The 22,952-nt window shown below is 39.9% G+C and overlaps 1 protein-coding gene across 4 annotated transcripts in view; it reads right to left on the reverse strand.

Moving 5' to 3' along the window:
• Positions 1–20,012, reverse strand: part of stxbp5a (syntaxin binding protein 5a (tomosyn)) — a 322,570-nt gene extending 302,558 nt beyond the window's left edge. For all 4 annotated transcript variants that reach the window (XM_060914103.1, XM_060914104.1, XM_060914102.1 and 1 more), the window contains exons 1-2: positions 19,872–20,012; positions 18,725–18,822 (exon numbers count right to left, since the gene is read on the reverse strand). In XM_060914103.1, coding sequence (XP_060770086.1) covers positions 18,725–18,822; positions 19,872–20,012 — 239 coding nt within the window. The remainder of the gene's footprint in view (positions 1–18,724; positions 18,823–19,871) is intronic.
• Between the last annotated feature and the right edge of the window lie 2,940 nt (positions 20,013–22,952).

The following is a 22,952-nucleotide window of genomic DNA, read 5'->3' on the forward strand; positions in this document are numbered from 1 at the left end:
TTATCAAATCCTGGACAACAATGGACAACGCTCAGAATGTTCTCCAAACAGGCACTCAAGTTCACTCTCGCTCTCCACACATACAGGCAGGGGTCGGGAACCTTTTGGCTGAGAGAGCCATGAAAGCCACATATTTTCAAATACATTTCCGTGAGAGCCATATATAAAAAGTGACGCTGAATACAACTAAAATGCATTTTTACGTATGACCAACAATTTGAGTGTAATATATTCTTTTTCATAATGAAGAGGCTCTTGACATGCCGTTTTCCTCCTGTCCCCCGCTGAATATTTTGACGCAAACGTAGCTTGGCGTGTTTCGAAGTGCCGCTTTATTTCATTGTTTCATCGATGCAATCTTGTCATTGTATAGGCCTATTGGACACAAAGCAGAACCCTCTCACCCCACAAAGGCGAATTCCTCTGTCCATTCCTGTTGAAATATACGGTAGCCTACCAGTCACCTTTTTTCCCTTTTCGCCATGTTCTTTGTCAAAAGGCTTTGCTTTGCGGACAGCTAACTGACTTTCATTAAATGGAGGTGAACTTCTTGATCTCAATGTGAGCTGATTAATCTGCGAGCCAGATGCAGTCACCAAAAGAGCCACGTCTGGCTCCCGAGCCATTGCAGACCCCTGCGTTAAGGCAACAACTGGATCGACAATTAACAAATCAAACACAGGTTACAATATACTGATGGCCATAATAAAACACAGCAGAGTAAAGACTTAATCTTGCTTGTGTATCTGACTGAGATTATAAAGAAAGTAAATAAATAAAACGGTCCTGGCACTTGCACCCACAACGCAGCCCCATAGACCGTAGAACGCATTTGAACAATAGACCTACCACGTGTCGACCGATCCGGCAGTGGCCCCGCTTAGCAAAAAAATAAAAAATAAAAATAATAATAATAATAATAATAATAATAATAATAATAATAATATCAGACATTATGATCTTAGAAAACACTTTAGTGACGAACAGTTACAGACAGTAATATGTCGTGATATTATGTTATAAAATATAATTTTTTATTAGGCTATATATTAAATTATATATTAAATTTATCTTCTAAAATAACAGACTGTACTCATATCACAACCGGTTTATTTCACCATTGGAGATCAGATCACACAAGACCTGAGTTAAATGACTCATTTTAAGGATTTAAGTAGGGTATTTAAAAGCATAGCCTAGGATTTCAAGCATATTTCAAGTTTAAAAGCAGTGCCAGCAAACATAAGTGCCAGCAAACATAAGCGCAATCAATTCAAGTAATAGTTAAGAAATAAAGGGTTTACAAAACAAGTTGGAGAATTCATTTTAAGGATTCAAGTAGCAGCCATAAGTGCAATTGATTCAAGTAATGGGTAAGTAATAACGGGTTTTTAAAAAGTGACGTGAACCATTTTTTCTTTTTTAAGTAACATGGTTAATTCTTTTCTTAAGTAATAACGAGTTGACATGTAACGGGTTTTTTTCAGGGCAGCGATCCGCCTACACCAGGGGTGTCAAACCTGATCCATAAAGGGCCGTGTGGCTGCAGGTTTTCATTCCAGCCATGCAGCAGCACCCTGATTTGGCTTATTCAATCAACTGACACACCCACCCTTTAATCAAGGGTGGGTGTGGCTGCAAGTATTTGACTGTGTGAAGACAGTTCAGTTGATTGAATGAGCCAAGTCAGGTGTGCTGCTGCATGGCTGGAATGAAAACCTGCAGCCACAAGGCCCTTTATGGATCAGGTTTGACACCCCGGGCCTACACCCTTCACATAGTCAAGGATTTGTTATGTAACTGGGATTGTTCGCAGGTGCTCGGCAGGTTCAAGATGCACCGGCGCTTTGCCAGCCCATTGTAGCTCTCTCGGGTTGCTCCATCACGGGTGGGATCCTGCGCTGCCTGTGTAAAATGTCTGTAGAGGGCAGGGTAACGTTTAGGATCCGGCTGTCCTGGGACTTTGAAAATTTTTAGTAAGCTTTCTTGTTTTTTTGCCATTTTTTCCACAGCGCAAGCTAACGGCTACAAAAAACCCGGTGTTCTATTGAGCGGAAGTATACACCCCATGTCCCCCCCTTCCCCTTTCGCATAGATTTTGTGGATGTCATAGGAGAGAAATCAACAACAGATATCAAAATCAAAACCGAACACTAAACAAATTTTTATTTACTTATTTATTTAATTTATTGTTTGATTTTTTTTCCCTTTTTGATGGTCACGGAGGTGATCTGATCCATTTAAATAGCTGAACACCGAATGAAATGAAAATAGCTGCCGGATCCGACGACGGAGGTTCCGGATCTTGTTCCATCATGTTCCAGCTCAAATTAAGCCCTGGTTAGACCCATATTGCTAATTCAGATAATACTGGTGTGAAACATTGTATGTGAATTTAATTGAATTTGACATATTTCTGATCTGATCCCATGTAATACTGGGTTACATGATGGAAACTGTGATTGTGAAAAAATGACACAAGAGCATGTTGTCATGTTGTCAGTATCGGTACAAGCTGTAGTTTTCTAAATGACTAACATACAACGCCGATTCCAAAAAAGTTGGGACAAAGTACAAATTGTAAATAAAAACGGAATGCAATGATGTGGAAGTGTCAAAATTCCATATTTTATTCAGAATAGAACATAGATGACATATCAAATGTTTAAACTGAGAAAATGTATCATTTAAAGAGAAAAATTAGGTGATTTTAAATTTCATGACAATAACACATCTCAAAAAAGTTGGGACAAGGCCATGTTTACCACTGTGAGACATCCCCTTTTCTCTTTACAACAGTCTGTAAACGTCTGGGAACTGAGGAGACAAGTTGCTCAAGTTTAGGGATAGGAATGTTAACCCATTCTTGTCTAATGTAGGATTCTAGTTGCTCAACTGTCTTAGGTCTTTTTTGTCGTATCTTCCGTTTTATGATGCACCAAATGTTTTCTATGGGTGAAAGATCTGGACTGCAGGCTGGCCAGTTCAGTACCCGGACCCTTCTTCTACACAGCCATGATGCTGTAATTGATGCAGTATGTGGTTTGACATTGTCATGTTGGAAAATGCAAGGTCTTCCCTGAAAGAGACGTCGTCTGGATGGGAGCATATGTTGCTCTAGAACCTGGATATACCTTTCAGCATTGATGGTGTCTTTCCAGATGTGTAAGCTGCCCATGCCACACACACTAATGCAACCCCATACCATCAGAGATGCAGGCTTCTGAACTGAGCGCTGATAACAACTTGGGTCGTCCTTCTCCTCTTTAGTCCGAATGACACGGCGTCCCTGATTTCCATAAAGAACTTCAAATTTTGATTTGTCTGACCACAGAACAGTTTTCCACTTTGCCACAGTCCATTTTAAATGAGCCTTGGCCCAGAGAAGACGTCTGCGCTTCTGAATCATGTTTAGATACGGCTTCTTCTTTGAACTATAGAGTTTTAGCTGGCAACGGCGGATGGCACGGTGAATTGTGTTCACAGATAATGTTCTCTGGAAATATTCCTGAGCCCATTTTGTGATTTCCAATACAGAAGCATGCCTGTATGTGATGCAGTGCTGTCTAAGGGCCCGAAGATCACGAGCACCCAGTATGGTTTTCCGGCCTTGACCCTTACGCACAGAGATTCTTCCAGATTCTCTGAATCTTTTGATGATATTATGCACTGTAGATGATGATATGTTCAAACTCTTTGCAATTTTACACTGTCGAACTCCTTTCTGATATTGCTCCACTATTTGTCGGCGCAGAATTAGGGGGATTGGTGATCCTCTTCCCATCTTTACTTCTGAGAGCCACTGCCACTCCAAGATGCTCTTTTTATACCCAGTCATGTTAATGACCTATTGCCAATTGACCTAATGAGTTGCAATTTGGTCCTCCAGCTGTTCCTTTTTTTGTACCTTTAACTTTTCCAGCCTCTTATTGCCCTTGTCCCAACTTTTTTGAGATGTGTTGCTGTCATGAAATTTCAAATGAGCCAATATTTGGCATGAAATTTCAAAATGTCTCACTTTCGACATTTGATATGTTGTCTATGTTCTATTGTGAATACAATATCAGTTTTTGAGATTTGTAAATTATTGCATTCCGTTTTTATTTACAATTTGTACTTTGTCCCAATGTTTTTGGAATCGGGGTTGTATGATATTCACTCAGTACAGCCCTATATTGTCATGCACCAGTGAAGACTTGGGAGTAAACAAGGACATTCTTCATCACCAAATCTGATGGTTCACTAGCTAACTAACTAGCTATCTAACCCTACCTAGCTAATATTAATTTTTTTGGCAACAGTTTGAAGTTAAGGGTCTAATATATTTTTAACATCGCAGGGATCTTTAGCAGCTCTCCATATACCACATATTGTGTGCAACAGAACATTTTAGACATAATCATTTTCATATAACTGGCTTCAATATTTTACTGTAATAATATCTGATGACATTAGTTATAGACTACAACCCTTCTATAATGAGCTCTTTTACTAGGAACTTTTGCATATAACAAACTAAGTTCATGTCCCCCACCTTTAATGACAATGAGTTGGAGTCTTCAAAATAAAAATAAAAAAATCACAGAACCATGCGCTCCTCTTCCCCCCAGAGATAAGCAATAAGTAATCAAGTCCGCAGTCAAGTTAACAATATGTGTTAATGCCATAAAACAAAAGTTTAATTAGCCTAGCTTAGGTGTTGATCACTGATGATTATCAAGAATGGCAATTGCTGACTTAAAAAAAAGTCCCTTAAAAGGACTTCATTTTACAAGCTAAAAGCAGTTTTACTTGAGTCTTTACTCTGTAAGCACTGTTGTCATGGCTACTCGTGAATGTACGATACTCTCCATCTGTCAGAAAATGTAGGTGATAGATGGATGTAATTGATGGAAGAGTTTTATTTAAAAACACGCTGGCAAACAGATCCAAATCAGTGATCAAAATCAGAGTCAAGAAACAGGCAATAGTCAAGCCAGGCATAGACAGGATATCAAAGCCGGAAACAAAGGGCAAAATCCAAAACAGAATCAGAAACCAAAACATCAACACACTGCTACAAAAGGCTTGGTAACGTGACACACAAGGTACAGCGGGTATACTTTGCAAAGACTGTGTGTAGTGAGAGTCCTTATAAGCACACGCTGTGAGTGCGCTCTAATCCAGAACAGGTGCGTGGTAATTAGTCCTAAGGGACTAACGTGTGTGTACATGAGTAGCATTTCGAGGCATGCCACTGTGCGCACACGGACATAAGTGTTGAAGACAAACTTCATATCCTGGACTGTCTAAAACAGGGGTGGGCAATTATTTTTTCCATGGGGCCACATGAAAAACAGAAAATTTTGTGGAGGGCCGGACCAAAAGGCTGAACTAAATTCTGCATAATATTAATTGTATTTCTTTATATAAAGCAGTAAATAACATTGTTTTTACAAGCTGCTAAGACTGGTAAGAGTATGGAAAAAACGAGGTTGCCTTACAAAAAATGTCATTTATTTAATCAAATTTCCCAAAACAATGGTTAAGAAAATGTGAATGTTTGTACCATTTTTTCAGTCACATTCACCCCAAAACACAATAAAGACATCACAATATTGTCTTTCTACTCCAAATATCAAGCAAGATACATCATATTATAATAATGATGTCCACATTTGTAGTCTAATCACCTCATTTGGTGTTTTTCATTTGGTAATGCCGACTCAAATTGTAGTCTTTGAACACTGCGATCTGCTCTCCGCAAACTAAACACACGGCTTCATCTCTGACTTCAGTAAATAAATACTTAGCAGTCCATGTTTTGTTGAAAGCCCTGCATTTGGCATCTACCTTTCTTCTTTTTGCGGACATTTTGGGGACTAAAGTCTTCTTGTGATCTGCTCGCAATAACTTCGATTCGGTGTAGGTATCAGATCTACAGATCGGCTCGGGCTCCGGCACCTGCTAGTGACGTCACACTATGTGATTGGCTGGACTGTTTGAAGGATGACGTACAAGTTTGTGGTTGGTCTGGACAAATTACGGAAGTAGTTATCGCGGGATTAGGTTTCGTGGGATTTCATGTCGTGCGCATTGCGTTTTTGTTGAACACAACTTCAAAATAAAAGCAATGCACATTCAGTCCATGCATGAGGTAAAATTAGAAAATACGTTTATTCTGTAATTTCTAATTAACCTTACGCGGGCCGGTCAGAATGAACCAAAGGGCCGGATGCGGCCCGCAAAATGCCCAGGTCTGGTCTAAAACATGGTGAAAATGCAACAATTTTGTCTAAAGAATATGGTACTACGGAAACTACAATTTAGTCTTTTAAAGCAAAAGCAAAAGACCTCTAAAGACTTCGTCTATAACTGCAATCAACATGATGGGCTGAAAAGAAAGCAGATGCAGCAAGCAAATGATAGCAAGTGTGACTTATTTCCCTTACTTAAGAGTGACTTATTTCCTTTACTTCGTAAATATGTAAGTGAATTAAGCGTAAATATAAATTAAAAACAGTTGGTCTTGTTTTATGTAAGAGTGAGTGTTTGGTGTGGCAAGTGGGTCCATTTCAGTATTACAAACTTTTCAGTATAACAAACTATTTGGATGCCTCCCAAGGAGTTGGTTATAGTGGGGTGGCAGTATAGTATTTTAGTCATGTCTTGACAAAAACAACTTTATAATTGCCAGTTTCTTCATTTGTAGATTTCTATACTTCATGGCAGAAGCATGTGTAGTGGAGGTGATGACATGCCTGAAACGAAACCAAAACTCTCAACATTTATGTATACATAACATATCATGATACTGCCATAGCCCAACTAACGTCAGGGATTGTTGTAATAACAAAATGACACACATTATCACACATAACATCTATAGACAAATATTAATTAATTAATTCATTATTTAATGATATTAGTATTAGTATTATATTGGTATTTGTTTGATAGATGGAACTTGCCAGACTGTATTTTTTTTATTACTGACAAACCATTCTTGGTAGTAGACTTTTGGCCTTTATAATGAAATGGACAAGGTAGAAGGGAAGTAAAAGACTCTCTGACTCCAGATACTCATTGATGGTGACTCAGCAGAATATCTTTTTGGTGACATGACACCATCCATCAACACTGATACATATATAAGAAATAAAATGATGAGCCCTCTATCTCTCATCTCTCTGATGACCCCGTCAGTATTCAGTATTCATATGGCTGAAGACAACATCCTTTCTGTTTCTTTCAATCTTTCATTATTTCAATTTAATAGTCCTCCAAAGGCACGTTACTGGGGAGATGGCTGCAGCAGTAATAAAGTTGGATTATTTTTAGCTGTGCGTGCTTATGTAAGAGCTCTTCTTTCTGCCCTCCACAACAACTCTCAAAAAAGGCAAAAGTTGATGTGGTATTATTGCTTATGCTGATTAAACTGAGTGGATTTGAGAAAGTTACAGAGTGAGGCGAGGAAATAGAAATGGCAAAGAGAATGGAGTTTAACAAAGAATGCACCTTAATGAGGAATGAAAATAACAAATATTTTGCTAGGTAATGAAGTTTCAATTAACTTATGAATTTATTGTAAGTTTTCATTTTAAATTAACATATTATCCTAATATGCGTACTTTAAGGACACAGTCACATTAAAACTGCCTACAGATATTCCATGGCAAAAACGCTTTGTAAGCCATTTGGATAATGGCACTGCTGCCCTGGGCAGCATGCATCACTCAGATTTGACACCTGGTGACAGTTACTTTATGAAGCCACATAATACAGAACATGAAATCGTAATAGGTATACAGAATGTAGACTGTAAGATAAAAGTAGAAATGTCATTTTATCACACTTTTAAATTGCTATTTTGATTTCCCAAATTTTTGTTAATTTAATGCACTCTCGTGTCAACAGATTGAAAAACATTTTGTGGACTTTCAAGGGTGGATACAATCAATCAACCTACCAACTGACCAACTGACCAGCCAACCTACCAACCAACCCACCCACCAACCAATCAACGTACCAACCGACCAACCAATCAGCCTACCAACCAATCAATTGACCTAACAATCAGCCCACCAACCAATCAACCTACCAACCAATCAGCCTACCAACCAACCAATCAACCTACCAACCCACCAATCAACCTACCAACCCACCAACCAACCAATCAACCTACCAACCAATCAACCTAATAATCAGCCCACCAACCAATCAACCTACCAACCTGCCAATCAATCAATCAACCAAATAATCAGCCCACCAACCAATCAACCTACCAACCTGCCAATCAATCAATCAATCAATCAATCAATCAATCAATCAATCAATCAATCAATCAATCAATCAATCAATCAACCTAACAATCACCCCACCAACCAATCAACAAATCAACCTACCAACCAATTAACCAATGAACCAATCAATCAACCAAATAATCAATCAATGAATTAATGTCAAATTTATGTATCTAATATTGACCTCAAATGGTATTTCATCTTATATGTTTAGTGTATTTACCACCCAGAAACATACAGCAAGTCATATTGTGTTTGCATCAAACTGTCAGACAGTGACTTTTTTTGCTGAGATTGTGCAAGAGGAAAAAGAAGAATGCACTTAAGTTCAAGGTCAAAATCTTGCAAAACTGAGACACACTTCTGAATAGTGCTTACATCTGTAGTTACAGTATGTCTGAGGACTGAAAACCGATTGCCAAACAAGAGCCAACCATTAGCAGAATCAAATATGTATTTACCAAGCAAACTGCAATCCTAATTAAAATACTTGTAATTGACAGCTCGACATCCAACATACTGCAAGGTGCCAATGCAGAAAGACAACGCAATAAAGGAGTGAGATAAACACCCACACAGACTGCCTGTCAAGGTCACACCTGCCACAGCCAGTCTCCCTCATACACTGTGTATGTGTGTCTATGTATATATGTAAGTGTGTGCAGGAGGAACCAAGAGTAACTAAATAACAGTAGCATTCACTCTAACACCTGCCGATAGACCCCCACTTAAGCTGGGCATACACTGCGATTTTTTTCAATCGCGGTATTCAGCTGCTGCTCACACTGTACGAGTGAATCGCAGGGGTAAACAGCACGCAGCTTATGATTCCTGTTCTCACACTATACGATCCGATGCTCGGATGCGATCTGACTGCTCACACTGTACTTCCATACTTCCAGATTCTTGTATCCGGAACTGCAACGTGAAGAAGAAGAGGAGACCGGAAGTGCTGCTCAGTGTTTGTTTTCTCTTCCGTATCTGTGTTTGCGCATGTGTAGTGTGACAGGTTGCGGTAAATCGGCTCGTGACACTGCTTCAACAGTGCGATAGCCTCACGATGGGCGACCAGGATTTCAAACATGTTTGATTTTCATCCGATCGATCGGTAGGAGGTCGTGAGGTGTTAATCGCTTATCGTTACCCCATGTATACTACACGATCTGAGACGCACGATTGAGCCAAAAATCGGCCCGACCTCCAAAATAGTCGCACGAGTGAAAATCGTGTCAAAATCGGGCCAAAAATCGCAGTGTATGCCCAGCCTCGGCAATCACTTCAGGATATCAGTGGCGTTTGTGTGTGTGTGTGTGTTTTAATCGGTAGGTCTTAGGGAGCATTAGCCAGGGGAATAGGTTGGAAAAGGCTCTGGGCCTCGAATCCTCTCTGAAGCAGTGATGAAACAGATTGATGAGCCCGAGGCGTTCTTTGATTGAGAGTGAGATTAGGTGAGTGACAGCTAATTCAGACAGCTCAGCCAGCCTTGTTAATGTAATGATGTGTGAACCTGTGTGTCTGGAAAGGAGAATGTGTTGTAGCTTGTATGTGTCCAAGGTGTTCAAGGTGAAAAGCTGAACTGGAATCTGTCAAGCACTGGCTATTGGGCAGTAAGGGCTGGGCAATATTAATATAGTGATCATTTGTGTTTGACTAAGTTTTTCTGAGAACAATTCATTAATCTTCTAGTACATGTGTGTCTAAATGTTTTTATGTAAGCCAAACTGAATGGAGAATTTCAGCTGTATTTACCAAACCTTCAGAAGGAATAGTTTTCTTTGTACTTGTGTGTTCCCACATTGAATCATGTGTATTGCATAGCCGATTTGCATTTGGTGACACGCACAAAACTCCATAAAAGGCAGTTCACAGCGTTGATCTGATGAAAAGTCTTTCTCAGAGGGAGAACTGAAAATGGTTGTGACTCACATTGGTTCCAATAAAAATGAAACTGAATTAAATGTGAATTAAGTGAGGTAAAAAGAAAATGGCTTGATATGATTACAGAAAAAATATATCTATGCAAATTGCTTTTTTTATTCAAAGCAAAGCGTCTCTGCGTCTCAGCCATAATGCAAAGAGGGGTCCTCCATGATGCTGTGTTGGAAAAGCAGGAAGGTGTCATAGGAAGTCACGCAGCACACTAGGATGTATACGGCACATTGCAGCTTGAGACTAGTCTGGCTAACGCAACTTCAAAGCCCCCCATGTTGCGTCACACTTAGGATGGGCGGGCCCAGGCTAGCTTGAGACATACCAGATTAGCCATTTAACAGTCACTTAGTGCTGCAAAAAATAAAAGCAACTTACAGTTATATGCAGAGTCACTACAGTCCATCCTCCTTTTTCAGCACTGTTCTTAATTTAATGACTTTCTTTAAAATGTTTTACATTTTTTAAATTTCTTTAGTTAATATGAAATGACTGGGTTTCACAAAATGTATTCCACATACGAAAGTGAAGGTACAGTAACTCCTCATGATTTATACAATTTAGAGTCAATTAATCAAGGTTTACATTAATTAGTCTTCTTAGTGCTCCTAGGTAAATTTACCTATATTTAGGAGCACAAGTAAATATATAAACTTTTTTTCAGAAAGTATGGGATTTTCATGCACACCAAATTTCTTGTGTGAATTAATGAGTAATGATTTACAAACAAATCCATTTGTATTCATCTTGATAAATGAGACACATTGTGGTGTATTGTTCCATCCATCCATCCATCCATCCATCCATTATCTGTAGCCGTTTATCCTGTCCTACAGGGTCGCAGGCAAGCTGGAGCCTATCCCAGCTAACTATGGGCGAGAGGCAGGGTACCCCTGGACAAGTCGCCAGGTCATCGCAGGGCTGACACATAGACACAGACAACCATTCACACTCACATTCACACATACAGTCAATTTAGAGCTACCAATTAGCCTAAATTGCATGCCTTTGGACTGTGGGGGAAACCAGAGCACCCAGAGGAAACCCACGTGGACACGGGGAGAACATAAGCAAACTCCACACAGAAAGGCCCTCATCGGCCACTGGGCTCGAACTCAGGACCTTCTTGCTGTGAGGCGACAGCGCTAACCACTACACCACCGTGCCGCCCCAGTGTTATATATTGATATTTCTGTAACAGCCAATAGGCACCACGGTGGCCAGTGGTCCAGTGGTTATCACTGTCAGTTCACAGCAAGAAGGTTCCAGCTTTGAATCTCGCAACCAACTGGGGGCTTTCTGTGTGGAGTTTGTATGTTCATCTCATGCCCGTGTGGGATTCCTCTTGATGCTCCACTTTCCTCCCACAGTCCAAAGACATGTAGATTAGGTCAACTGGCTACTCTAAATTGTGAATGGCTGTTTATCTCTGTGTTAGCCCTGTAATAGATTGGCAAACTGTTGAGGGTGAACCCTGCTTCTCAGCATATAACAATAAATTGCAATCCAAATTTATGATAATTCAAATCAATTAAATAAAAATGAACTTGTGATTGTTATTAGGTTGCATAAGCTGTTAGTTTTTCCTCGCTGTAATTGCATTTTTTTAGACAGCAAATGGCACAATAACGCTAAGTAGTGGGAATATACATAACTCTACTGTAGCCAGAAGTAAGACAGCTCTAATGCTGCAAAACCACACAAAAAACATCTAAAATGAAAACAGCTGTTGTGTGATTGATTGTACAAATAGATTTAACAAGAAATCAGAGCTCTCTTTTTACAGACTGCTGAAAGTTCAAGAAAAGAGAAGCAAATGCAGGTAATACAAATGTTCATAAAAGTTTATTAAGAAAAGGTCTATTTGTTATTAACTTTTCCCATTTTTATTAAAAAGGATATTTTAATTAATAGGCTATTATATATAAATAATATAAATCATTATTCTTGGTTATTAAGAAAATGAAACAATTTTTATTTAACAAAAGTTGATAAAGAAAAAAAATGTTGCATTTTTTGGTAATAAAATTTTCTTCATTTAATTTAATTTTTGTTCAAAAGTATCATGGAAAAATCGAATCATGAACCCAATATTGTGAATTAAATTGAATCGTGAATCGGGTGAATCATTACATGTTTATTCCTGACATATTCTCATTATTCCTTTATTATTCCAGTCCTTCTCTGTTCTGTTCTTTTGTTTTCTTTTTATTTCTTTTGCACTAACATACCGTAATTGGGTATTGTCCTTTCTTTGTTTTGGACACTGCATGCTATTTTCATCTTCTATATTGACTATTTGGCTTTAAAAGCTGAGTTCTTACTGAAAAGTTAGAGTGCACAGACAGCCACTTTTAGGCTTAAGCCTTCTAGGATTACTATTTATAACAATCTTAGACATTTTAAAAGAAAAAAAAAGACACAATATTTTTTTCTTAGTTTGTTTAAAAATTAAATGTCTTTGATGTCTATGTGAAATTTTCACCATATTGTCCAATGCTACTGTGTAAATCTATATATTCCATGAGTGTGCATGCACATACAGTATGTATAACGCATAACATCCTGTCAGCTGTGTGTAATTACCTGTGTGGAACAGCCAGGTGACCTTTCAGGCATTTCTGAGCTTTTTATGAAAAGCATGACATGATATTCCTAACTTACCTAGCAACCACATCCCATCATTCACACAGCAAAGAGAAATGGGGGGGAAAAAGCTACAGGAGCAAAAGAAGTAGAGAGTGCAACAGAGAAAGAAAGAGAGAGATTGTAGTGTGTTGGGTAAAAATATTATGTGAATGGAACAGTTAGGAGTAAAAAAAAAAGCAGATGTACATTTATAGAAACATCAGAAGTGTAGTAATAGCATTTCCCATGCTTCTAATGTCCTCGTCCATTACCTAATGTGTTCACTCAGTGCATTTACATGCACATAGAGAGAATCGAATTTCTGCCGTTGCTCGACTGAAATCGAAGTTCAAAATGCCATGTATACACCTTAATTCGGCTGAAATTGAACCGAACTTGATTTCTCGGAATCGAGCTACACGACCTAGATTATGCGATTTCTGCCGAGCTACTTAATGCATGTAAACCCTATTGAGCTACGTATTCGAGCTACTTACTTCAGCACTGCCCCTTCCGGAAGTGACAAGTGACGAGACCACAAGCGGGAAACACAACAGCCTCGGTCGGCATGACAACGAATCATGACAACGGCATGAATCTTTTCTTTTTGTGGCATTGTTTGCACTGTTAAAATTTAGCTTACTTACTGTATCACCAAATACATCTGTACAGCTGTTGCATAGCTGTGAATTGTGTACATAAACAAGTCATTGTATTTGTGTGTGTGTGTGTGTGTGTGTGTGTGTGTGTATATATATATATATATATATATATATATATATATATATATATATATCTCCAACATCTGAAGAATGTCAATAAAAACAAAACAATTGAACTTTTTTGTGTTTATTAAGACATAAGTTAAATTGTAAGCAAAAAAAAAATATTTTTTGTAAGCAAAAAATGGACTTTAGAAAAATATACAATTGTGCAAAATAAGTTGTCTTACAAAACAGTGGTCTGCGCAGGACAGTTTTAGCCATACAGTCTGTTAGAGCAAGCCTAACAGCTTGAGCACGGAACTTGTGAACACTGAACTGCCAGTGTTGCCAGATTGGGCGGTTTTAAGTGCATTTTGGCGGATTTGAACATGTTTTGGGCTGGAAAACGTCAGCAGTATCTGGCAACACTGCTGATAACTTTGTTTATACTCTTGAATAGCTCTTCTTCATGACGACAACCGGAAGTGTACCAACACGATGGGGCGTGTAGCGCCACCTGTGGCTCGGGTGCACAATGTACCTCACACAGCTCGATTTCCTTGTGTGCATGTAGGATTGGATTTCTCTGGCACCCCTGCTGGGACCCTTAGCTCGATTACCGACAGTAGCTCGATTTGGATGTGCATGTAAACGTACTGACTGAGTCATGAGAGGATCCAAAAGTTCACTACCAAGAGCTGCTTTTATTTCATCTGTCAACAAATTATAATTCTAACTGTACCACACCTGACTTGGTAATCAAGAAATTGATAAATGAATATTTCAAATTGGGAACAGATTTGCATGAAACATGGTGTTCACAGTGTCTTTTGTCTTTCAGTGACAATTAGGTGCTGTTCAATTACTACAGCTTGACACATAATCATCCCAAAAAAAAAGCTTTTTATAGGAAGTTTGGAGAACATGCAGACTTTTGGACTTGGTCAATATTAGATCTCTTTCAAAGTTCACTATTGAGTTTTACAAGAAGGTGTTGAATCACATGTTCCTTTCTCACTGAACATCATCAACCATTCAATGTAGCTCTGACTTCAAACGTCAGGACTGATGCAGGGATTTGGTAATTGTACTGTAAATTATTTAAGAGCCTCTCCGAACACATCACACATGACACATTTCTATGACAACTAGGTTCAAGCGTGTGTGTACTGTATATATACGCCCACTTTTTTTTTCATGTCTGTGTCACAGTGAAAAGGCCTCTGTGAGTAAGCAGCAGCAAAGCGCAAACACTACACATAAAGCCTGCCTTATTAGATTACATAAAAGAAACATCTGCATTTCAGGTGAACCAGCATCCCTGCTCAGAATTCAGGCACTTAATCTACAAGACTTATATAAACAATATGCAATGGATAATTCCTACCTGTTAGCTACATTAACTTTATAGTGCATCAGTGTAAAACTAATGAACCACACATCAGTGACCAAATGTCACTGTTTTGGTTGAATACATTCAGGATAAGTGGAACATTATGTTTACATCAAAACTGTAGATTCTATTTTAACTAAGAAGAAGTTTCTTTCAAAAGCTAAGCATGAAAAACAAAGAAACAAATTCAGTCAAGACTGTTTTGAATTGAAGGGAACACACACAGGCTTCTGAATGGAGCTGTAGGGAACATTATTGGAACGCTGAGATAATGCTGATGTGAGACAAATGGCGGTGATAGGGGTGTGAGGATAATTTGATACCAGCACCAACAAATCATTATGGAGGCATCAAAATGATAAACGAATCACAACCTACGTAAACGGCCAAAAGGAAGACAGTTGGGTTGCTCCTGTTGTGTCTTTAGATCAGAAAGGAAGGCATTAAACTATTACTTTCCCTGAGCTTTTTCCCAACCCACGTGTCACATACATCGACATCATGTAAACATCATGAGGCTCTCTTGCTCATTGATTACACAAGTAAGCTCTGGCACCACCACGCTCAGTCCGAAACACCTGACAGGAAAACAAGTAAAACAAGAGAAAAGGTTTATTACCACTGACATGGAGAAGAAGAAAAAAAAAACACTTAATTATTATCTGCTTTGGCATTGCTAGATAGAGCCTGTTCTTCAGCAATCACACATTCAAGGCAAGGTACATAATAATAACATTAATTGCACTCTTTACAAATCACCTGACCAATCATTTGACACAAGGACCACTTTGAATAAAATATGAGTGGTTTTAGGGAATAAATTCGAGTTGGGATGCCACAGTGTAAAGCAAATCACTGGAGGTAAATTACAGGGAAACCATCCTATTTACGCAAGCAGTGGAGACAAGTAGAAAAACAGATCAATGCAACATCAACACTAAATGCACTGACATGACTCCATGAAGGAAGAGACAAACTTTTCTTTTCTTGCTTTCATGCTTCAACAAAGACACTAATGAATTTTTGCTTGGGTTCAAGTAGTGTTTTTTTTTTTTTGGTGAGAGATTCTAATCAATAGATTTGTGAATCAGAGACAGTGGGCCTGCCTGAGATATGAGTCTGCCATTTTCTCTCCTCTACACTTAAGCTGGGCATACACTGTGCGATTTTTGGCCTGATTTTGACACGATTTTCACTCGTGCGACTGTTTTGGAGATCGGGCCGAGTTTTGGCTCAATTGTGCGTCTAGGATCGTGTAGTATACATGGGGTAACGACAAGCGATTAACACCTCACGACCTCCTCCCGATCGATTGGATGAAAATCAAACCTGTTTGAAATCCTGAGCATCGCATCCGAGCATCGGATCATATAGTGTGAGAACAGGAATCGTAAGCTGCGTGCTGTTTACCCCTGCGATTCACTCATGCAGTGTGAGCAGCAGCTGAATACCGCGACTGAAAAAATCGCAGTGTATGCCCAGCTTTAACAATCCATTTTGCAAAAGGACAACAACCACCCTGTCCAGCACCACACTCCCTGAGAGAGACAGGCCTTTTAAACACTTACTATACAAATATCCACATTTACAAATGTATTTCTATTACTGATCTAAACTGCACAGTGTAGCCCTGTTCATCTTACACTAGAATATTGAAGAGTTCTACAGTATTAGCATGTTGTCATATTGAGACAGAAGGAAAATTTGGATGGAATTTCATCACACCACCATTCCAAGAAACAAGAATTTCCCTTATTTGCTTTCTTGTTATTCTTCTCTCCCTTAACCTCAATCTGGGCACTCAAAGGCGGTGTCACTTTGGGGACATGTATGCACCAGCAGCAGCTTGTGAACATAGGGTTTGTTTGTTTGTTTGTTTGTTTGTTTGTTTGTTTGTTTGTTTGTTTGTGACAATAATAACAACATCATCTCAACACAGCATCTAGCAGCTCATTTTGAACTTTTGGTTTTAGACATTTGTTCCACTGTAATCCAGGCTTTCCAGGTTTCAGCATTCAGCATTTTAAGTGCTTGAAAAAGGCAGACATGTTTTTCTTTCTTTCTTTTTTTTAGCCTTTGCATGTGCAACAAAGTCACTATGTAGTGTCCATGCATTTCTCATGAAAGGACATTATACATTCTATTAATTCTCTCTCTCGCTCACACACACACATACACACACACTCTCTCTCTCTCCAAATCTATGCTATATATTTCACAATCGAAATTGTTCTGTACATCATAGACAGGTTGTGTGCACAGCCTTTGTTTGCAGAAATGATATGCTATAAATCAAGATTTTGGCAGCTGAGTAGTAGTTTTAAAATAGACTAATTTGATGCAAAAACAGCAACTCTGACAACTGTCATGATCTGTCCTGTCCGCTGTTCATCTTCCACTGAAACTATTCATAGAGTGAGTAAGGGGGCAGCGTGATTCCTTCCCCAGTGGGCCTTTATTTGCACTTGTTCTCTGATATACAGTACATGAATCCCTGGTAAGCACATTCCCCTGCTTTCAGAAGAAAACCAAAAACAGCCTGATTTTTTTTTGTTGGGATCATAGTGTAGTAGTCCAAGGGCACAAAACTGTACACTTTTCTATTTTTTTTTCTGCAGTAATCTTCTGGACAGCTCTACTGCTCTGGCCTCTTGATCTGCCACTTTCCATCATCCTCATGGGCAAGAAAAAAAAGCTGAGACAGACAAAATACTGAGATGGTAGAACACAACTAGAACACTGAGAATAAATAATACAAACTACACACTATATAGACAAAGCCATAAGAATGACCATACAGATCTATGTAGTGGAAAATTGGCAAACCTCCTCCACCACAAACACACACACACACACACACACACACACACACAAAAAACAAAAAAAAAAACACAGAGTATAGTCAAACCATAGCAAAGACAACGTACAGATTACAGAAATCAAATAATATTAGTATATTAGTCCTCTGGTAGTACTTTCTCTGATAGCTGAGGATCAGTCTACAAGCTTTAAAAGCATTAAAGGAGGAGGGTGAGCATCAAGGAACTCTTGAGCCTCATCCTCCGTTTTTCATTCGTCTTTATATCCGACTTCATTGTGTAGGGCCTATCTACTTTAATCCTGATCACCACGTGGGGCTTAGTGACAAAAAGCCCCTCAATAGGGATCCTTTTTAAACAGGGTAAATTCTCTGGAGTCTCACCGACAGTGTCAGCATCTTCGCCGTCAAATAAAAGACGACGGAATCAGACAAAGCTGATCCGCAAATCTGACTGACAGCAAATTCATCCAACAGGATTGACTGAATACAGTGAAGAAGAGAGAAACGGAAATCTTTTCACTGATGAAATTCAGTTGTAAGCTGCCTCGCTTGCATGCGCTGTGAGTGAATTGAAACCAAATGGCAGTTCATTCCAAAAAATTTGACTTCACGTCTTCCTGAGTAAGGTTTTTAAAATGGGAACTATTCCGATTCATCAAGAAATCGCTTCTCAAATCAGAAGAACAGAAACCATTTCCATTTGTATCCAAGCCAAAACAATGTCTCTGCCAGTCATAAGAAACTGAATAAATAAATAAATACCAAAGTGTTTCCCACTTCAACTTGAACAAGCACATTTATATCCCAAGCCATGAAATCAACATGAGCACTAAGTGTTAACACTGGAGTCTGATAGGCAATGTGAAAACAAATAGTTTAAAAAGGTACTTACGGGTGGTTTCTTGGGGTTGGCCTGAAAAGGATCACATATATCAAGTACATAAGGCACACTTTGAGTAAAGGATACAACCGTAATGCTCCACTCTGAGTCCCGATGGCAAGTATTTTCTGGACCGGGTCGAAGGCCATGGAAGATGGCTGATAGGGAAAACCATGGCGGACAGTCTGATAAGAAAAAAAATCAGAGATGTTAATATTAGCACACATTTAATAATGAATCAGTAAAGGCAGAATATGTTCAGCCAACAGCCAATTCTGAGACACAATTTCTCCATCTCTCATCTGTCTAAGGAGTGAGTGTGGAGGCCTAAGCATGTTACATAAGTGGTTCCTATGTTCTCGACACTGCACTGGTGCTGTATGCTGAAGGCACTGAGCCACAAGCTCCATATGTTATCAAAACAGTTGAGGAAGATGATGCATATTTTCATTCAGTGTATAATAGTAATAACAGTAGTTACAGCATACAACAGTAAACAGGAAGGTTTGAGAATAGTTTATATTCAATTCTGAATTGTTTCTATGTATGCAGGTCTGAGAGAGAGAGAGAGAGAGAGAGAGAGAGAGAGAGAGAGAATTAGTCAGAGGTGCGAGAAATTAATTTTACTGACTAACTGACATAATCCGCACAGAGCAGATTAGGCCAGATCTTGGCTGTTGGCGTTGTTTGTAGCTCCACCTCACCACCGCTCTGTACACACTCCAAACACTATATGCGCTTTTTTTCTTTTTTATTTAAACAAAGCAAGCTGCACAGAGCTTAAGACGCATTCTGTATGTGCACAAACCGGCCCGTGCTGCGTAAACAGATTTTCTGTGACGAGCGAAAATATTTTTACGCAGCAGCGGTGCGCACACAATAAACACGCAACCGCGGATATCGAGCCGTGCGTAAAACCCGCACTCCAGCTCCGCGCTCAGCTACAGTGTGCTCAGAGTGCGCCTGCCTGCCGTTCTTCCTAGGAAAGGAAGGGATATGCATAGCGGATTATTTGAGTGGATATGAAAGTAGGAAAAGCTGCCTATACATGCAGATGTCCAATTAGAAGTGAAACTGCAGCGAATGTCAAGAAAGAACGCGACAGCAGCACCGCCGCTTTAATGATCTAATGTGCCGATGATGGAAATCCGCGCTTCTTAATGCGCACCAGCTCCGGTCCGTGGACACACTGCGCTCATGCAAGGTAAATCCGGTGCGTTTGGCTGTTGCCCACCTTGCAGAGCTGGAAGTGCTCGGACTGGAGCGTCTCCGGGAGGATGAAGTCGTTTTCTTTGGCCCCTGCATGCGGCGCCGCTGAGGGCGATGAGACAGCCGTTAAGCCGTCCAGCACCTTCCGAATATTAAACTTCTTCATTTTTTTTTTTTTTTGCTCCCCGAGTTCAATCGGACTGCGTCAAGAAGGACGAAGCACCTGAGACGAGATCACCGGTTTAGGGGACAAGATGAGGGAGGAAGGGAGGGGAAGCTGCTCTCGCTCGCTTCGCCGTATCCCTGTTTAAGTGCGGCATTTTAGGGCGCGTTTTCTACCGTCTCCATGTCCATGTCTTTAAGCTTACACGTTGACGTTGTGCGTTTTTTCCCCTTCCCCCAGCCGTTTTTTCAAGTGCCTATGTTTGTAGCTTGGCCAAGTCCCGTTGCGTCTCTGCTTCTCTCACTCTCTCTCTCTCTCTCTGAAACGGCTGCAGCGCCGCGACTGCGCACTGCGCGCGACACCCGGATGATTGAGCGAAAGAAAGCTCGCGCCGGTTACTGCGAGTGCTGATGCGCGCTCGAGCGTCGTCTGTCACGGAGATTTGAGCGCGTGCTGATTATCACGTGACAAGCAACGTCGGTGGGGTTGAGGAGAGGGTTCTCTCATGAGCATCTTCACCTCAGCAGCTAAACTAGATAGAACTCGACGCCGCTGGGGGGGGGTGCCTCCGCCTGGTAGACTACACGCCTTATTAAGTTGTGATTTGGGGATGGACATTTGACCTCACAGTAATCTTGACCTGTGACCTTTTAACCTCAAAATCTAATCAGTTCATGTTTGTCCCCAAATGCACAAATGGTGAAAGTTTGGTGAAATTCCTTTCATTTGCCTTGGAGATATTGTGTTCACAAGGTTTTCGGACAGACATTTGACCTCACGGTGACCTTGACCTTAGACCTTTTGATCTCAAAATCCAATCATTTCATCTTTGTCCCAAAGTGCACAAATGGTTAAAGTCTGATGAAATTCCTTTCATTTGTGCCCCCCCCCAATTTCTGAAAAAACATGAATTGTCCCCCCCAATAAAAATCCCCTAAATTATTCAAAATTGTACAAACAAATGTATTTTCAGACTTCACATTCTTCACATTTTAGATAGAAATGGTGGAACAAATTATGTTTGACAAATATATTTCTGACTCTGCATTCCATCTCTGTATGGTATGAGTTGCATACGGGCAAAAAAAAAAAAATCACTTTTGTGTTCCCCCCAATCCTGACATCGGGTCTGCACCCCTGCCTTGGAGATATTGTGTTCACAAGGTTTTCGGACAGACATTTGACCTCACAGTGACCTTGACCTTAGACCTTTTGATCTCAAAATCCAGTCATTTCATCTTTGTCCCAAAGTGCACAAATGGTGAAAGTTTGGTGAAATTCATTTCATTAGTCTTTGAGATATCATGTTCACAAGGTTTCGGGACGGACACACACACGGACGGACGCATGGACAGACGGACAACCCGAAAACATAATGCCTCCTGCACCTTACGGTGGCGGAGGCATAACAAACTGACTCTCTACAGAGCCTCAGTTGACACTTGATTCAATGCTCATGACTTGTAGGGCATTAAAACCGCCTGTCCTCTGTTGCATCACTCACACATTAGAGTTCAAAACTGCCTCTGGAAGCAACATGAGCACAAAAGCTGTGCAGCAGGAACTTCATGAAATGGCCGAGCAGCTGCTCATGAGCGTATTCAAAATGCCAATGCAAAGGTGTTGGCTGGAGTGGTGTACTGTAAAGCACTGCCACTGGACTCTGGAGCAATGGAAATGTGTTCTCCAGAGTGATGAATCATGCTTCAGTGTCTGGAAGTGTGATGGATGAATCTGGGTTTGGTCGATGCCGGGAGGATGCTACTTACCAGCCTGATAATGGTCTGGGGCTGGTTTTTGTGGGGGTTGGGCTCAGCATTTATACGTTTCCAACTTTGTGGCAACAGTTTGGGAAAGGCCTTTTCCTATTCTAGCATGGTAATTGCACTGTGCACAGAGCGTGGTCCATAAAGATATGGATTATGAGTTTGGTTTGGAGGAACTGCACAGAGCCCTGAATACATTTGGGACCCATTAAAAAAAAATTGAGATGATTTGGAATGTCAGAGAGAGCCAGGGTTTGTCAGCCAACACACCAGTGCCCAACATCAGAAATGCACTTTTGACTGTATGGGCACAAATTCCCTCAGACACACTCCAAAATCTTGTTTCTAAGAAGCATGGGGGCTGTTACAGCTATAAAGGGGGACCAACTCTATAATTAATGCCAGTAGTTTTGGAATGGGATATCCAACAAGCTCATTCTGGTGTGATCTAATCAGTGTACATAGTGATGTGTTCTTGGGGAGTTTAGAAGAAAGGTGTAGGCTGAAAATGCAAAAGTTCACATTGACAGTAACTGCAGCTCAGAATCTATCAAACACTAAAGCCTGGAGTTGAGGCCCCAAACACTCTTTCCTGCTATGTAAAAATGGTTTGAAAAAAAAAAAGATTATTACTTGTGTACATAGTGTACATATAATTATAAAGATTGAGCCTGGTGTTTTGTTTTTATCTTGTGTTATACTACTACTGCAAGAAATAAATCATAGTGTTACCTTTTTTGGGTGGTGTTTTACTTAATCTGTTAATACTGAATTTTAGAAAAGATTGGTTATACGTTTGGAAAACCATCATATTGTTGTTATTGTATTATTTGACAACCTGTTTTAGCCCAGCTGAAAATGATGCGGAGAGACAAATCTCAGCTTTATTAGGTAATTAGTCTTTATAAGGTTAAATTTGGGTACTCACACACTAAGCACATTATGCTGTTGATAATTACTGCTTTCGTTCCTTCATCAGGAGCATGGAGAGGTGGAGAGATCCTTATAAGGTAAGGCCCTCTTCATTTACGTACAAAGCACTGACCAATCTCTCTCCCCCCACACACGCACACACACATTTATGCCTGTGAAGCTGCAGACACCAACATTGGTGATTTAATGTAATGCTTCTCCATTGTTACACACTCTTCCTATTCAGGGCTTTTTAGCTTGATAT

The sequence above is a fragment of the Neoarius graeffei genome, chromosome 2 (genome assembly GCF_027579695.1).
Source record: "Neoarius graeffei isolate fNeoGra1 chromosome 2, fNeoGra1.pri, whole genome shotgun sequence".
NCBI lineage: Eukaryota > Metazoa > Chordata > Actinopteri > Siluriformes > Ariidae > Neoarius > Neoarius graeffei.